The sequence below is a fragment of the Physcomitrium patens genome, chromosome 7 (assembly GCF_059467195.1).
Source record: "Physcomitrium patens ecotype Gransden chromosome 7, ASM5946719v1, whole genome shotgun sequence".
Taxonomy (NCBI): Eukaryota; Viridiplantae; Streptophyta; class Bryopsida; order Funariales; family Funariaceae; genus Physcomitrium; species Physcomitrium patens.
The window spans coordinates 2739980-2756488 of NC_143416.1; the positions used below are offsets into that span (position 1 = coordinate 2739980).

General features: G+C 37.1%; 2 protein-coding genes across 7 annotated transcripts; one reads left to right on the forward strand and one right to left on the reverse strand.

The window, feature by feature from the left end:
- Positions 1 to 904: 904 nt before the first annotated feature.
- On the reverse strand, positions 905 to 5054 carry LOC149988519 (exocyst complex component SEC3A-like). Of its 6 annotated transcripts, XR_016504061.1 has the most exons (8): positions 4685 to 5054; positions 3858 to 3973; positions 3540 to 3612; positions 2812 to 2869; positions 2315 to 2443; positions 1801 to 2075; positions 1460 to 1636; positions 905 to 1170 (listed from the first exon to the last, which is right to left on the reverse strand). XR_016504061.1 is itself a non-coding variant. In XM_090251693.1 (6 exons), the coding sequence occupies exons 2-5, from the start codon at positions 3872 to 3874 to the stop codon at positions 2832 to 2834; spliced, it is 177 nt and encodes a 58-aa protein (XP_090107819.1). In that variant the 5' UTR covers positions 3875 to 3973; positions 4685 to 5054; the 3' UTR covers positions 2084 to 2443; positions 2812 to 2831. The 6 variants fall into 6 exon arrangements, 5 of the variants coding, with proteins under 5 accessions (XP_090107819.1, XP_090107817.1, XP_090107818.1 ...); XM_090251693.1 differs by lacking the exons at positions 905 to 1170; positions 1460 to 1636; positions 1801 to 2075 and adding an exon at positions 3093 to 3141 and having other exon boundaries at positions 2084 to 2443; XM_090251691.1 differs by lacking the exons at positions 905 to 1170; positions 1460 to 1636; positions 1801 to 2075 and having other exon boundaries at positions 2084 to 2443.
- Positions 5055 to 12514: 7460 nt separating this feature from the next.
- LOC112284378 (uncharacterized) lies at positions 12515 to 14759 on the forward strand. The gene is made up of 3 exons (XM_024524126.3): positions 12515 to 12775; positions 13290 to 13699; positions 13963 to 14759. The coding sequence occupies exons 1-3, from the start codon at positions 12515 to 12517 to the stop codon at positions 14657 to 14659; spliced, it is 1368 nt and encodes a 455-aa protein (XP_024379894.1). The 3' UTR covers positions 14660 to 14759.
- The last annotated feature ends 1750 nt before the right edge of the window (positions 14760 to 16509 follow it).

A 16509-nucleotide genomic window follows, 5' to 3' on the forward strand; every position in this document is an offset into this window, starting at 1 on the left:
ACATAATAAATAGTACAAAAGAGGAAAAAAGATGGACATAGAATATTAATTCGACATGTTAAGTTGACTTCTTATCACTTCATATGTCACTAAAATATTAAGTGATACTTCACAAACTTAAAGATGGTAATAAAGTTTAAACGATGATATTTTGGATTTAATATTTTGAGTAATCCTAAAAATATTAGGTGCTAAATTTCAATTGTTAGATTGTACAGAAGTGTCAAGTTTGAATTCTTTAATAGAATGATAAAAATTTAGAATGCATAGTTATAAGTAAGCATATATTGGCACTATAAGAAACAAGTAAAAGTGGTCTTTTAAAACTATTATTTTTTATTTATAGTATGTATAAAATCCTTAATTATATTTCTATTTGATTTGTTACAATAGATTCATATATTAGTATTTTTTTAATTTTAAAAAAAAATGTGTATGGAGTTTTGATAAATATAAGATTTTAGAATAGCTAATGAAAAAAAACTAATATTAATAGGAATTTAAATTAAATTTATACAATTAAATTAGAATCTTATATAAAATCATAAAGAAATAAATCAAAAGAAATTTTGTGATTATTTCAATTAATAAATTTTATATTTTTAGTATTTTTATGTAAATTTCTTACATGAAAGTTCATAAAAATGTTTAATATTTTAAATTTTTACTTTATTATAGTAAAATTATTTAAAATAAATACATAAAATTTTTCTTTATAAAACTATAAATTAAATAGATTATTATACTAGATAGTTATGTTTTGTGCCTTGTAAAAAAATTTGACTTTAAAATAATTTGAAATAAAACATTAATTTTTAAATAGTATATTATTATTTATTATTTTAAAATATTTATAATTAATTTGAATTACATTACATGTAGTATTGATTGTATCTTAGAATAATTTTTGTAGTTTCTATTAAATTGTTGAAGTATGATGGTATAATGGTTGGATCTTTCAAACTAATTACAAAAAGAAATTTGATGCATTGTCCAAAAAAAATAAGTACATTGCTAAATATATATTGATATGGTATATTAATTTTTTTTAAATGCAACAGAACATTACTAAAATCACTTTTTTAGTTCATACGAAGTTTACAACTTTACAAGTCTTCTTGGATACCATTCCAGAGTTCTGAAAGAGATTGATTGAGGGATTTCGCACATCTGCATGCAAAAATCATATTCTTCGGAACTGTTATACCGATAAATAAACGCCAAGACCGTGAAAATATACCAGAGAACCACGGTTGCTCACTAGATTTGCCAAGTCAGATAAAGAGAAAGTGAACCGTTGTTTAACCCAGCTTCATTGTAAGCAACAGTCCATGGTGAGGGTGAACATAGGGTGAATGGTATAAAAATTTAATAGGATCACCGAGATACTTGATAAAGTTAGACAACTGCGTACAAAATAAAAAGGAAGTACAATTATCTTGAAACAGGGTTCCCTCACCTCGTCGACCAGAGGTAGAATCAAAATTTGGATCATGTTAGCATAAGCTTCAGACGTTGTGGAGGTGTCTGCACCTCCAGCACCTTGAGGGGTACCGCCTTGTGAACTGTCCAACCATGCTCTTGTGCTTCGAGACACTTTCGTGACGACTCAAAGCTCATTTCAAAACTCTAGCGCCTGTGCGTGAAGATTTAGAAAAGATATCGAGTGTGAGCTCTTAGGACAAAGGATAGCAAAGCAACCAGAAAGAATTCATGGTAAAAAGAAAGATCGAAATTTAAGTTGGCACAGGGTTTCTTTTGGAAGAAGTTGAAGATGAAGATCACCGACTCATCACATACCTCAAGACGTAACAAAAGGTTGAGCGAATTGATATATGCTTTCCGCAGAGAACCAAGCGAGCTCTTATCTAGATTCTGCACATACGTTCAGGCGACACGACATCAAAGGAACATGATCACGGGAGTGGTTCATGACCAGCGAAGCGATTCTATCTCTGCGGCCAGCGACACACATCGGATACTGCTTTGGTTTACATCAAGTGCTGCAGCATTCGTGCATAAGTAGGACATTTGAATCTTGTATAGGCATGATCCGGCCATTTTAACTGACCCCCCTGCATCACCCATCACCGACATTTTCCGTTAGTATTTTGCAGAAAAGCAATGATGTCCCCAACGATACCATCAGGAGATGAGACATCCTACAAGCTACTGATATTAATCAGAAGTAATCACCATATCCAATAAAGGATGATAAATAAACAAATGAATATGTGCTTAGATCAGTGGTGAATAACTTCAAATACTACGTTACAAGGAGTAGCCTTATTACAACGCTCACATAATACTTAACTCTATGCACATTTTGAACTACTCCCAGATCCCAGGAGGGTAGGACAACTCCTCGGGCAACGTGTTCAATTCTTCCACAGAGACGCATTGTTCTGGACCTGCAACTTAAGTTGCTGTTGCTTGCTTTGATCTGTCAAGGTCAAAAAACCAAGTATTGACTTCTCAAATGAACTGGGCATATCAAGGTAGCAGATGAATGACTATGTCGAGAATAGGACATATAATTCAAACCAAGCATCATAGATGCAACTTCATTGTTGAATTTTACTTTAAGGTAACCAGTATGAAATTTCACCAAATATGAGCCATAAAAAAGGAGAAAATCAAAAATAATAATAATAATAATAATAATAGTTCAGACTAGTATCAAATTGCCTCATAACGATAAGACATCCTGTGGACCTACTTCATCACTTGAAGGAAAAGAGATTTATGATTCTATTTCTGTACATAACGACTCAATATCTTCCAAGTATCGCAATTTCAAATTGAAGATACCAAGCCACTCGTACATATCTTCAACGATTTCTTGAGCAGCATCCAGCTGTTGAAGATCCTGGATACACACAAATTCTTGGCATGCATTAAAGTGCTGAGATCGCCAATTCAGATCTGACGCTTATATCTATGCTGTAAAATAAACTTCTTCAGCTTTCTAATCTATGCTACTTGATTTTTAATTGCTTAAACCAATTACTTTGATGAATTTTTTACTTTTTTAGGAAGATTCGACGATTGTGGTGGAGGAACTCTCTCTCATGAGCAGGCACGCATGTTACCCGAACCAAGGAGGCTCACGGAACTTGGATAAGATAAACAGTCAAACTCCTAACCCCACCACCCAGCGAAACTCATCAGATCCACTATCTCAAAACCACTCTAAAAATTAAATCAGTGGATAATGGAATTGGTTTAATATTACAGAGACCTTGCACTTCTGCATCCCCAACAGTACACTGGTTTTTAATATCTCAGACTATGACTGACGTTTAGATTTTTCAAGACGGTACACTTCAACACGGAAGCCTTGCTCAAAGAACTTTACATTGGAAAGTCTTGTAAGAAGAAACAATCGTACATTCCAGGATAGAGACCCGCAGATTGCGTAATAAAATTCAAGAACTTGAGAAGCTAAATATAAACTTCAATATCTTTATGAGTGTGAGCGGACAAGTTCAAACTAGAATAAATGTGCAGCCGCTAAGGTCAGTGGACACCGCTTCCACCTTGCTCAAGTGCTTCAGTTTATATGCTTTTGCAAGCTTCACATTCTCAAAGGAAAGCTCTAAATCGTTTGACCTGAATTCATAAAGTAGCGTCAAGTCAGAATTCGACCTTCGTATTGCAAAGATGTATTTTTGCCCTAGTTCAATCAGCGTGCTACATGACCTTACAAAGCTAGTCGCTTTATTCAAATCACTCTTCTGCAACCATTATATCAGGGCACCAATACAACCAACAGCTCAACTGAGAATATAAGTTGTCATTCAAGAGCGAACACAAGTAATGTGCAGGGGAAAAACTATATTCATGAAAGGCCTCACATCGTCTCGGAAACCATCGTTGCAGAGGACAGATTTTCGTTCTTGCAGACAAGCAGGAGTCTGCTTCAAACCATGCAATATTATTTAAAAAATTTATGTTGTCGCTGATCGCACTACTGCACAAGGTTCAGTGGACGTCACATCAGAGACCATCAGTTAAAGTTTCACGGGGAAAAAGATAAGCGAAAAGATGAGTAGATCACATCCTTGATTTCCTTGCATTATTATTCAGAGATTGTATGAGAAGATACTATCACTTCTTGACAAGTGAGAAAAAGAAGAGGATTGAAAATTCTAACTTACCGGGATAAGTATAATCAGTCGAGACCCTAAGTAACATAATTTGATTAAACTCACTGCTGAATACTATCAAAGTGAAATTATGACATATCACTGGCCGACATAGATCATCTTCGTCAAGATACTCTTGGTACAAACAGCATTTCCTACCCCTACAAGAGTACTTTATTGGAGACTGCTATGAGAGTTACAAGTCTCTGCATGAATGGATTCAATCCAATACATGCTTCACCCTGCATTGCATCCCCGCAGAGGGATGATGCTCAAAGTGGTAACGTACAGATGGCCTTACATCAGAACTCCTCTCTAAATTGTCACTTATCTGAAGGTACAAACCGAGGGATCATCAACAGCCAAATTATTCTCTGCGATTTGACACCAACCTATCTATGGCCACACGGATATTTTACAGCAACAAATTCATGACAATTTGAAACAAAAAAAATCATGAAACGGTAACAAGCTCTGAGTGAGAAAAACAAATACATCAGCTCCAGCCACACTAAGAAATCGATTACATTATATACCTGCAAGTGCAACAACACGAGACTTGTCACCGTATCGCGTCCGTCGTCCCGCCACGCTCCAGGAAGCTCACCTCTAAGCCACACGTAACGCCACAACCACAGCGTCCTCCGCAATGGCGAACTACACCTCGGCAACAGCCGGCTACAAGTCTTCCACCATCCTCCCCTCCTCCAACACCACCACTCGCTGCAATCGCTTCATATTTGTCCTGACTGTCGCAAACTAAGGATCTCGCACCGCAACACACTGCTCCTCTCCTAAAACGAAACCCTAAAACCAACAAGCAATCTCTGGCCATGAGATTTGAGCTTGTAATGCAGTCAGTGAGTGCATGCAGCAGGGCAAGCAGCAGCAAACCAAGTCTCCCGCTGCCATGAACTCTCACTCTCACTGCGTCTCGCTTTTAGGTCCCTTCCGGCGTTCGGTGATGGGCCATCGCCGTGCTCTCTCTGTTACGTTTTGGATGAATGAGAGCGTTCGTCCGAACCTCTCCTTGGATGAACGTGGCCCGATCCCATCGCAAGCCCAACGCAGAATTCTTGTCTTGTTCTTCGAATTGTTCTTGTTGTTGTTTGTTTTAATGCAATCCTCTTTCTTTTGTTAAATTCCGATGTGATGTATTAACCGGTTTTCAAATAATTTAAAGGGTCCTAAAATGAGACAATGTATTTGTGATCTAGTATTGTTGCTTCCAAATTTGAATTGGTCATTGTGTCATTTTAGAAATGTGTTTCCTTCTACACACAGGTGGTTGATTACATGAGGGGATTTATTTTATTCCATTTTAAAATAAATATTTAACTATGAGTTTGTGATATTGAATTATATATATATATATATATATATATACAAACATGTTCATAAAATAAAATACTTATGTCAAGGGTAGTTTTTTGTGTAAAACATCATAACTTTTTAGATTTACCAACCATTCCTCTAACTATTTTATATTATGGCTAATATATTATTTATATCCCACATGAAATCAAATAACATCAGTCCAATTTTTAATATGGTTTAAAATATTTTCAAAATGTAATCTCTGATCTATTGATATATTTGAACAAAATTATCAGTTTTAAGTTTGCAACAATCTTATATGTCTATTTACTGTACGGTAACCCAACAACTTTTTTTTTTTTGAGTTCATATTTTAACTCATTTTTCAAGTATACATATCTGACTGATTACCAAATAATTTAAAGAATCTTAATTTGCTTTGAGTTGAAGAAAGTTTGAATTTTGAAACATATATATATATATAATTTACTTTCATTTTATAAATATTAAATGACTAAAAAGAATATATGATATAAATAGATTTTGAAATAAATATACAAAAAATATAATCATCTTGAATATAGTTTTAGATTTAAACAAGTCCAATGGCACAAGGTCAATTGAAGATTTGAAGGCAACAGTTGGGAGTAGATAAGAGAGACATTCACAATGCTACCATTGAACTTGGAGGCACAAGAAGGTAGATTACTTAAAGATTGGGTAGTCACAGCATTAGACAATCATGAACTAGTATACAGAATATAATGGTAGCAGACAGTCAAACTTGAGGTAGAGTAATGCTGGGTAAGAGGCCGTGTATTTTTGAAATGTGTGCAGTAATCAAAGTTCATTATTGGATTGGTGTTTGTGCTACTAGTTCTAGACAGTTTATATAGTTTTATCTCATGCTTGCATATTACTCTAAGAGATTAAGTAACAGTTCCATATGTGACCATACAATGTTGGAAAAAAAAATCAAGTAGTGTAATGGGCATTGAGAGTTCATTATTTGTAATTTACTTGTTACGTAATTAAATTTTAATATTTGAATAAAAATACAATAATCATATTTTAATTTAAAATAAGTATTGTGAAGAAATATATGAACAACCGTTTCCTATGAAAGTAATAATCATAATAAATTCCAATGCTTACATTGTAAAGTATTTGCAAAGCATTCTAAAATGTGGGTTATAAATAATAAATCATAAGTAATGCAAGTTTGATGTACATTTAATAAAATCACTTTAAATTTTTTGGTATTCTTTTCTTGCCACCACCATACACGATTTAACCACCACATGTCCAAAATAAATACAATGGAGTCACTGTGAATGGAATATTACCATATCTAATTAAAATTTTAATTTTAATGGTTTAAATTAATATTCATGAATAAAATAAAGAGATTTTGCATAAAACATTTATATATATATATATATATATAAATGTACACATGCACAAGAGTTATGTACAAAAAAGAGCAATGCTTACACATTGTTTATAAAAGAAAATTTATACTGTTCTTATAGAAAATTAATTGCTGTTCATAATTATTTTTGTTATAATAAAAATAGATATCAATTACCATCCAGTATTTTATAACATAATTTTTCATTCTTAATTTATTTAGATAATTTAAAATACAAAAGTCAAAAATATATATGTATTATAAAAATATTGAATTTAAGCATAAGTAAGATTTATCGCTACAGGACAAGTAATAACAATAAATTCTATTATGTAGTGTAATAATTAGACAATCATTTATTACGTTAAAATTTAAAATTTAAAATTTAGTTTTCTTTAGCAATACCATTTCTATTTTTATTTCTTTCATACCAAACTAAAACTTACACGGTTTGTCATTTCTTCGAAAGATTCATTACATCACCAAATAAACTGTAGGCACATCATGTCAAACCCAACAGATGCTTTTGTTTTTCTACCGTAATTACACATTTATGGGTTCTGGAGAATTGTATTATTAGAACTCAATACAGTCCCCAGAAAAGGAATCTGAATAACTTAAAAGCTGTTTTGGTGTACCCACGAGTATTAAATAAAAATAATAAATAAATAACATTATTCATCATTCATCTTCTAATGCAGTGTTTTGGCAAATGATCAGTGACACTGTAAACGAGAAAAGCTACAGTTCACAAAAAGCTAGTACTAAGATGATACATTGCTATTAAAGGGATACGAAGCACAAAGTCTATGAAAAGGTAACAACAACAACAAAGAGTTGCTGCAAACAAACCAAACATTACAATCCAAGTTTTTGTTACGACATCCATTGCGAAGCAAACTGTCGGTGAGGAAACGATGCGTGGAATCACACATCATCGGGAAAAAAGTGCTCATTAAATTGCTTACCTCATTCTACGATGGAATCGATAGCGGGGGTTGCTTCGGATAGTTCTAAAAGCTGCAAACACACTCTCACACACGCACACACACAAACACACAAACAAAGCAGCTCATGGAGTTCAAACGTGAGGGGCCGTGGGGGAGGATAAATGAGATTAGCAACATACGCGGAGTGGGTTTTGGATTCATTGAGCAATCAGTGGAGTAAACAGCATGGAAGCAATCATGCCAGTCTTACAATCTCCGCCACTCGCAGTGAGTGTCTGACAGGCGAGAAACGACACAAAAATAAAAACAAAACCCTAAAAAGAAAGAGAGAGAGAGAGAGAGAGAGAGAAAGCGCGAGACCAGGTGAGAGAGGGAGAGATGGAGAGAGGGAGTTATCTGGAAAATCCCACATGAATGTTGCGAGTTAATGGTGCTGCCACCTGACACAAGCCAATACTCTCGGCAGAAGCTAAATATATACATAATCCGGCAGGGAGGTTCTGCCGGCGTCAGAGACAATGGAGCCCAGGACAATGTTCCAAAAGCTACCGGCTTCGAGGCATTGAATGGCAACACAGCCTGGGCAATGATATCTCGTAGGGGGGTTGTCATAGCTAAGGGGAGCTTAATCACGATTGGAAGGGAAGAATGAATGGCAGGTCAGAGTGAAGCCTGCGCCATCAATCATTCCCTCAAGTCTCTCATCCCCTCCCTCCCTTCCTCACCATCACCTCTTCTCCTTCTTCTTCCTTTCCTTCTCCCTCGTCTTCCTCACCATCACCACTACTTCGTCTAACACAACTTCTCTTCTACCGCTACTCCTTCTACTCCTTCTTCTTCTGCTTCATCTCCGTCTACTACTTCTTCTTCCTCTACTACAACTTCTCCTCTATCGCTACTCCTCGTTCATCCGCCTCCGTTTTCATCCTCATGTTTCTTCATCCACCGCCCACCTATCCATTCGTTAATCTGTTCATCCACTCTTCATCTTGTTGTCTGAAACTGAGCGGGGCTTCTTTTTGTTCAGCTTCAGAGCCAACTTGATGATTAACTTCTGAAAGCAGGCTTTATGGAAGATTTTTTATTTCTTGTTCTGGGCATGAAGTTCTTTAATGATGTTCTTCTTTGAAATAAATAATTTATCACAAGAAAAAATATATATAAATAAATAAATTAGGGTCTGGTTTAATACGACTGTATGAAATCCACATATTGTCGTAGTAAGTTGGTGATTGAACCTCTGTTTTGGTTTGGTGAAGTGTACATCAAATTTAGACCCATGTATAATACATAAGCATACGTAATTACAGATGTTTTTCAAAATGATTATATTTTCCTTTACTTACATGCATATATTTATACATATCAATGTTTGTAAAATCATGTTTACTGCCCACCTTCCTTTTTCTTTTTCTTTCTCCAGTATCTTGATGTTGTGGAGATCAGTACCCATGAACAAAGATCAAACTTTCAGTTTTATGGTTCATGATAGTAAAAATTTAAAATAAATACACAATTTTTAATACTCAACAGCTAGTCCCTTGAAGGAGTGTTTATGTGGATCATTCACTTTGTTCAATATTTTAGATTGTGTCAGAATTTTAAAAATGAATGCATAACTGCAGAAACATAGAAAAAATCACATTTCTTTCTGCGTGTCAATAATACTTTGATTGGTAAATGGACAAAACATGAAAGAATACTTAGCATGATGATATTACTGCATTAAAAACCATGCTCATGTACATTCTTCCTTGAGATCTCCCCTAAGTTCAAATTACAAACTTGAAATTTGTTCAAAAAAATAATTGAATATTGACTCTTTTCTGCAGTACACAACAAAGGAACAAAACATACATCTGTTTCTAAAATGTATAAGGTGGGGCCATGGTTTATTTTTATCTACAGGGGCATTCTTTTGAGAGGTGTCAAATTGAATTGAAGAGAGCAAAGGAAGAGAGGCTTCTGTCCTTGTCCACTTCTGTTCCCTTCCTACTTCAATGGTATTAATATTTTTGCCCAGTTCATCATGCTGTTCTTTTTGCTTCCTTCTTTCCAAGCTATAGTGACAACTCCATTCTTTTGCTTGATGGATCATGCACAAGTGGTCTATTAGGGTATTTGTGTGTGTGTCCCTGGCATTGCCATTGTGTTTGTATATAGCTATGTCTCCCTGTATCTCTCTCCTGGCCATTGTTTCTTTCTTGTTCAGTCATGGCAGGCATTGATGGTGTAGCTTATGTGGCCTTCATGGCCATGATGTGCCTGTATTCCTCCTTTGCTTCTCCTCCAGCTCTCACCCTTCTCTCCTTTTTGGCTCATGCTCTTTATGAGACTGTAAATACTCATGTATTTATACACACACACATAATATCAGGTTGATGGCCATTACTCTTTGAATCAAATTTTTGGTTGAAACAAATGTTTTTGTTTCTTGTGGAAGAGGATTGTAAAAACCTGATTGTACATTGACAGTATTTTTTTTGTTTGCACAGTCGAAAGAAAACTTATAAAAGATAATTGCATGTGGGTTATTGTTAAAACAACAGAAAGTAATTGTGCTTTTGCAAATGAAATCTTTTAGGATAAATATATAAATAGTCTATCTGGCAAGTTCCAACACACGCATTGAATAGCATTACTGGGAGATAGTAGCTTCATTCTTGCGTATCTGAAGATCTCAAGTTAATTTTTAATGGAAGTCAAAACGATGCACCACATCCAGCTATCGTTCCCAATGAATAATAAATACATATAATGAAGAAATTGAGGTGTTTGTTGTTTGAAAAGTTGTCTGCTGTATTTGCAGTTAAAAAAGATCCAGCTTAGTTATAGTCCCAGAAAAAGAAATCTTACAGAAAACAGAGAAATCCAGGCCCTCACTGCCCCCACCATCATCATTCAATTATTTCAATATGCAAATAGTGAAACAACCCTCTAATACAAATATCACAATACAACTCCACAACATTCTCTCATTCTTTAAACAAACTTGTATTCATGCCACAGAAGTACTTGTTTGCAACACACAGAGTACAACCCACACTCATCGAAGTGGAAAGAGGTGTCGTTGACGAGGAATCGTGGAAGCCTAAGGTTTTTGACAAGGAAGGAAAGCAAATCCCCAAACCCTAATTTGCAAAATTGCAACCAGTATTGATAGTATGCCTTAGAGAGAAGGGTCGCGAAAGCTGCAGTGGGTGTGTGTGTACCGAAGCTTGCGGCGAGGGGCAGAGTGAGACAGTGTGAATCCATGATGGCAAGATTGTCCACTCCTCCGTGAGTCCCTAGAATTACTATCATACTAATACTCTACGGTGGTGGGGTACATTGGTGGAGGAGTAAGGGGGGGAGAGAGTACCGGAAGAGGAGAGTTGGGTACAAATGGTTGCTGGGTGGGGAACCTTTTGCCAGTGAATGCCCTGTAGCGCCGCATTTATGGTGTCTGTGCCCGCCCACTCATGAGCCTGCACTCCAACCCCAGACAATGCCAGGCCCCTGCTTGGTGGTTGTTGGTCAACTGCAAAGAGAAGGAGAGAGAGAGAGAGCGAGAGAGCCCAGTCTCTTCACTCTTTGCCTTGTGCACTGTGCCTTGAGGAGCCAGGAGACACACCATCAAGCCGGTCAAGAAGAAGGGCCAAGCATACCAACATTATCTCTCACCATGAAGACCTTGTCAATGCTTCGCCACCGCCGCAGCAGAACCAGCAGCAGCAGCAGCCGCATGAGTTGCAGCGTGCATTCTTCCAAGCCGTCGACGTTGTGAATGAGTGACATGCATGTCGGTGGTGCGTGGTTGACGGTGTAGAGTAGCTTGACGTGGAGGGAAGCTTATCGTACTGCGTGCTGCTTGTTACGGTTGGTACAGAGCTGCAAGAGGGACTCACGAGTATGTTTCAATCGGTTGTGATGCTGTAGCTCTTTCCGATTTTCTCGTGCAGCTGAGGATGCGAAATAAGTCTCAAGGTTCGAGGTTGAAGGAATTTCCTCCCTTTGGTATCGTTGGCAACTCGCAGCAGCAGCTGGTTGTTCGAGTTGCGAGTTACTGGGTTCTACTTGGGTGAGGATAGCGGTTATTACGTACAGTGGTCTGCGGTAGAGGTTGTAACTGAGAAAATAAATCGAGACACTGCAATCTTTGAGAGGCTTTTGACAGTGAGTCTATCTGCGAACAAGCAGCGAAGCGAATTTGTGTGATGTGGCTTAGCACATTGTCCTGCAGATTCTCAATTTGGTCTCATTCCTTCGTCCTGCGCCATTTAACTGCTTCAAGTTCTTGGTATTCCTTGGAGAAGCGCGTGGTGGAGTTGTACTGCGGACATTGGCTTTCTGCAAGGTTGGAAGCTCTCAAGTAGGCTTCTTTTGAACTCCACCAATCGCAAGCTTGGACGACTCTGACAGTGTTCCTTCCAACCTTGCTCGAAAGGCATCTCCGTCCTGATTCTGCTTCCAGCGCTTCAGACAAGGGATATAGCTGCATTTTAACCATATCCCTATGACGACGTCGAAGAAGATTAGGAATTTAGAGGCACTCCGTGCAGCATACTGTTCTGACACGCACAGCTGTAAAGATAAAATTTGAAGGCAGCTCGGTTCAAGGTTGTGAAGGTTTTGCGGGTAGGAAGGAATTGAAGCCGGCGAAAGTGAAGTTTGGGAGGCTTGAAGAAAAGGCCATCCTCAGAGAAGGTATGACGTCGCTGTCTTTAGATACAAGCTGCACAGAGGGCGCCAGTCTGCTGACTTACGATTGCCATCGAACGGTACCAGCGCCCTTCTTGACGAAGACATATCACCTTGTTGATGACCCTGCCACTGATGACATTGTGTCGTGGGGAGAGGACGAGACGACCTTCGTGGTCTGGCGACCGCCAGAGTTTGCACGGGACTTGCTTCCTAATTACTTCAAGCACAATAATTTCTCCAGCTTTGTTAGGCAGCTCAACACCTACGTAAGTCGATCCACTTAAGGGACGTTGTAAAATATCAGGATGATCGAGATTTGAGAAAGGTGAAATTTGAAAACTAGGCTCGAGAAGACACCAGGGTTGGGAGGGCATTATGTCGGGGTTAAACTTAGAATCCACCGCTATTTGAGATTGTCCTCAAAGACTGAATGTTGCCGACAGTGGTGCACATGTGCAAGAGCAAACAAGAGAAAGACATACACTTCCTTATGTCAGAATGGAAGGGTTCTGTTGTAAGATCTGTGCACGTGCATAGACTGGCTGTTGATAGTAACATCGTATAGTGCTAACGTCTCATTGAAGAATGACCAGAGTTAGCCTGATTCGTTTACTTCGTCGTTGCACAGGTTGAAGCTGCCTTTGGCTGAAAATCGATTACAACTGAATCGGATCACATTCGAATGACGTGGTTGAGATTGCATCCGTTGTAATGTATGTTGGTTCGATTCTCCAACTTGAAAGTCTTGGTGAATAATATGGTTGGGGCTTGTCATTTCAGGGTTTCAGAAAGATAGTGCCAGATCACTGGGAATTCGCCAACAAGTTTTTCCGACGCGGGGAGAAGCACCTGCTCTGCGAGATCCATAGGAGAAAATCGTCAACACATGCCTCTGGACCCTTCAGTCTGTCATGCGACGCCCCCGGCAGCCAGTCTACATCTCCCACCAATTCAGGGGAAGATCAGGCTTGGTCCCCTTTTCCATCCCCGTTGTCGTCTCCGAGCACCATTCTAATGCCACAAGGTGCTTCCACGCTCATGTCGGACGAAAATGAGCGCCTGCGTCATGACAACCGCATGCTGTTGCTGGAATTGTCACGTCTGAGAAGGCTCTACGATGATCTCGTTGTTATCCTTCAGCAACAGTCCAAGGTCTCATTGCAAGAGCTTCCCAGTCCCAGCTTGAGTAGGTCAGTGATCCTCGTGCTCATAACCCTTGGCATGTTACATTCCTCAAAGCTGTCCCCACTCAGATTCTGCGCAGAGTTGGATTTAGGGATTCGTGTACCAGCTTTAGTGTTCATTCTCACCCCCACGGGTGCCCCTTGCACGCTGAAATATTTAAGGAGATGCTTCAAGGCACGAAGTCCGAAGTCTTTCCCAATTCCCGAGACGGTCTCCGTATGTATGTCGACCTCGAGTCTCTCATACGTATAAATTCTGTGCGTTTCAGGGACCAAAAACTCGCCGTCTCCATCTCTGAACAAATTGAAGCTGCAGCCCGGCGATCGGAGATACGCGAACTCAACGCTCTCCGCTTTAACACCAACTCAAGTAGCCATCTTCGGCCGCCGACAGTGGACTCGACCTCTGCTTCGTGCATCGGCCACCTCCTGAACCGACCACAAATACAGCTCCACCGCGCTGACAATTCCGTCACACCGAAGGCTTCCACGCTCTCCTTCCTGGATGGCAAGCTCCGTGAGATGGCGTCAAACACCTCCGCCCAGATCATTGCCTCTCCCCTCGGCGACGATCAAGCCAAGCCACCACAGGCAGCACCCAAGCTATTCGGTGTCTCCCTTAACGGCAGTCCTGTCGACGCTTCTAGCTCCTGCCACAAAAGGCCATGGAGCTGTACTACTACTCCAGGTTTTGTAGATGATCACGCCACCATCCCCCCGTCCAAGAAAATAATGTCGCATGTTCGGCGTAGCGAAGAGTCTGCACCGGCGACCTTGCAACGAGGAGGTGGAGGCGTAGGGAATGGAGCAGGCGGAGGAGGAGGTCCAGTGTCAACAACAGCAGCAGGGGCTGGCGTCGCCATCGCTGCCTCGAGCGGTGCTCCGGCGAAGTGCATGAAGGTGGAATTAGGGTTAGAGCTCCGCATTAGTGCTACTTGCGCAGCTGCTGAGCGAGGCTTCATGTGAGTAGGAGGAGGAAGGAAGAAGTAGACGAAGAAGATGATGAAAAAGAAGCTGATTTTTGTATGTATATCTATTTTTTTTAAAGAAAGGAATTTGGTGTCCCTTTACATGCCTCATTGATGAGTGATTGGTTCCTGGAGGTTACTTACCAAATATGCACATGTTCATTTGTATTATTTACATGATTATATATATATATATATATATATAGGGGAATGTTAAATAGACTCATGCTTTTAAAAAATTGATCCACCCATCCTAACCATCATGCAAAAAAATAATTACCTTTACATTTATTTTTCCACTATCAATCCAAAATCAATGAAAACCAAACACATTCATCATGATTATCATATTATTTTTATTTTTATCATGGATAGGTCAATTTAGTAAAAAGCTGGGTCTATTTAACATTTCTCTTTAATATATATCCTTAACATGAATATGTATAATACACATTTACATGTAATATATGACAAATGATGGTTATTAGAGATGGGATACAAACAATGAAGAGATGAACATGAAGCATGAAGAAGAGTTCTTGATGTCAAAAATCATGTTTGAATTTTGATTACAAAATATGGACATAAATTAAGAGAGATTTTTGATGGAAGGTTATGTGAAATTCACAACCAACATTTTGAAAGGAGAAGATGTCTTAGAAGCAATTTTTGTGTTCAATGAACAAGTTTTAATTGGCATTTATGAAGTCTTAAATCACTTTATATGTGCGAGTTTTTACTGTGGAGTTTGTGGACATTCTTACATGATCATTCTAGAGTTCAATGAAAAACATATCTTAACTGCAATAAGACATAATTTCTATTAAAGTACACAATAATTCAAATCAAATATCTCTTTAATATTTATATTTAGATATTTATAAATGAATATGTGACAATCAAAATAGTTCTATATTAGAATAAATATTAAATAATTTTATTAAAGTCATAATATAAAAATAAATTATATAACATAGTATATTTTTGTTTGGTTTATAAATGTTTGAATGTTTAAAAAACCAAAAGAACCTCTATTTTGATTTAAAACACATTATTCTTTCAAATAATAATACATTGTTATTATTTGATAATTTTAAAAATCTCAATTCTAAACTAATTTCAAGTATAAATACAAAGGACTATTTTATCAAAATATTATAAAAACCATGAGTCATATTTAATTTAATATTATAATTTCATAATTTTATATTATAACATTCCTACTAATAAAAATCATGATAAATGAATGATATGATAATTCTTAGAATGTTTAAATGTTTCTAATATAGTTTTACTTTTTTGAATCAATGATAAGATCCAACAAATTGGGTAATTGGATAGACTAGTACACATGGAATAGTAATACTTAGATATGGAAATTAATGCCAAACCTTAATAGTAGAAACAATGTACCATTAACATTATAGGTAATCTTAAATATTTTTTGTCTTTGAAAATTTTAATGATATGATAATTCTTAGACAAAAAATATTTAAGATTACTTGTAATGTAATTTTATTTAAATCTCACATTTTACTTTGGAATTCCAATAACATCATGAGTTTTAATAAAATCAAATATAAATAAAGGTACTTTTTTTGTATCCGTTTTATAAAACAATTTTTATAAGAAATAAAAAATATATATATATATATATATATATATATATAATTTGAGTTTTCAATTTTTCAAAAAGTAACTTACAGCAAAAATAAATGAAATCATTAAATAAAATAATTACTTTTTATCATATTATTGTGAGTGACATACATAGAATAATACAACATAAAAACATTCTTTGTTTAGTTTTTCTGAAGTATATCATTTATTGTAAAAAGATCATTTTTT

Excerpts from the sequence above, each read along its gene's own strand:
- LOC149988519 (XM_090251690.1), bottom strand. Across the intron at positions 2,870-3,539 it reads AACTGAAGCACTTGAGCAAG|GATCTTCAACAGCTGGATGC; the intron begins GTGGAAGCGGTG and ends GTGTGTATCCAG.
- LOC112284378 (XM_024524126.3), top strand. The coding sequence starts at position 12,515 with ATGACGTCGCTGTCTTTAGATACAAGCTGCACAGAGGGCGCCAGTCTG. Across the intron at positions 12,776-13,289 it reads TTAGGCAGCTCAACACCTAC|GGTTTCAGAAAGATAGTGCC; the intron begins GTAAGTCGATCC and ends TTGTCATTTCAG. Across the intron at positions 13,700-13,962 it reads CCCAGTCCCAGCTTGAGTAG|GGACCAAAAACTCGCCGTCT; the intron begins GTCAGTGATCCT and ends TGTGCGTTTCAG.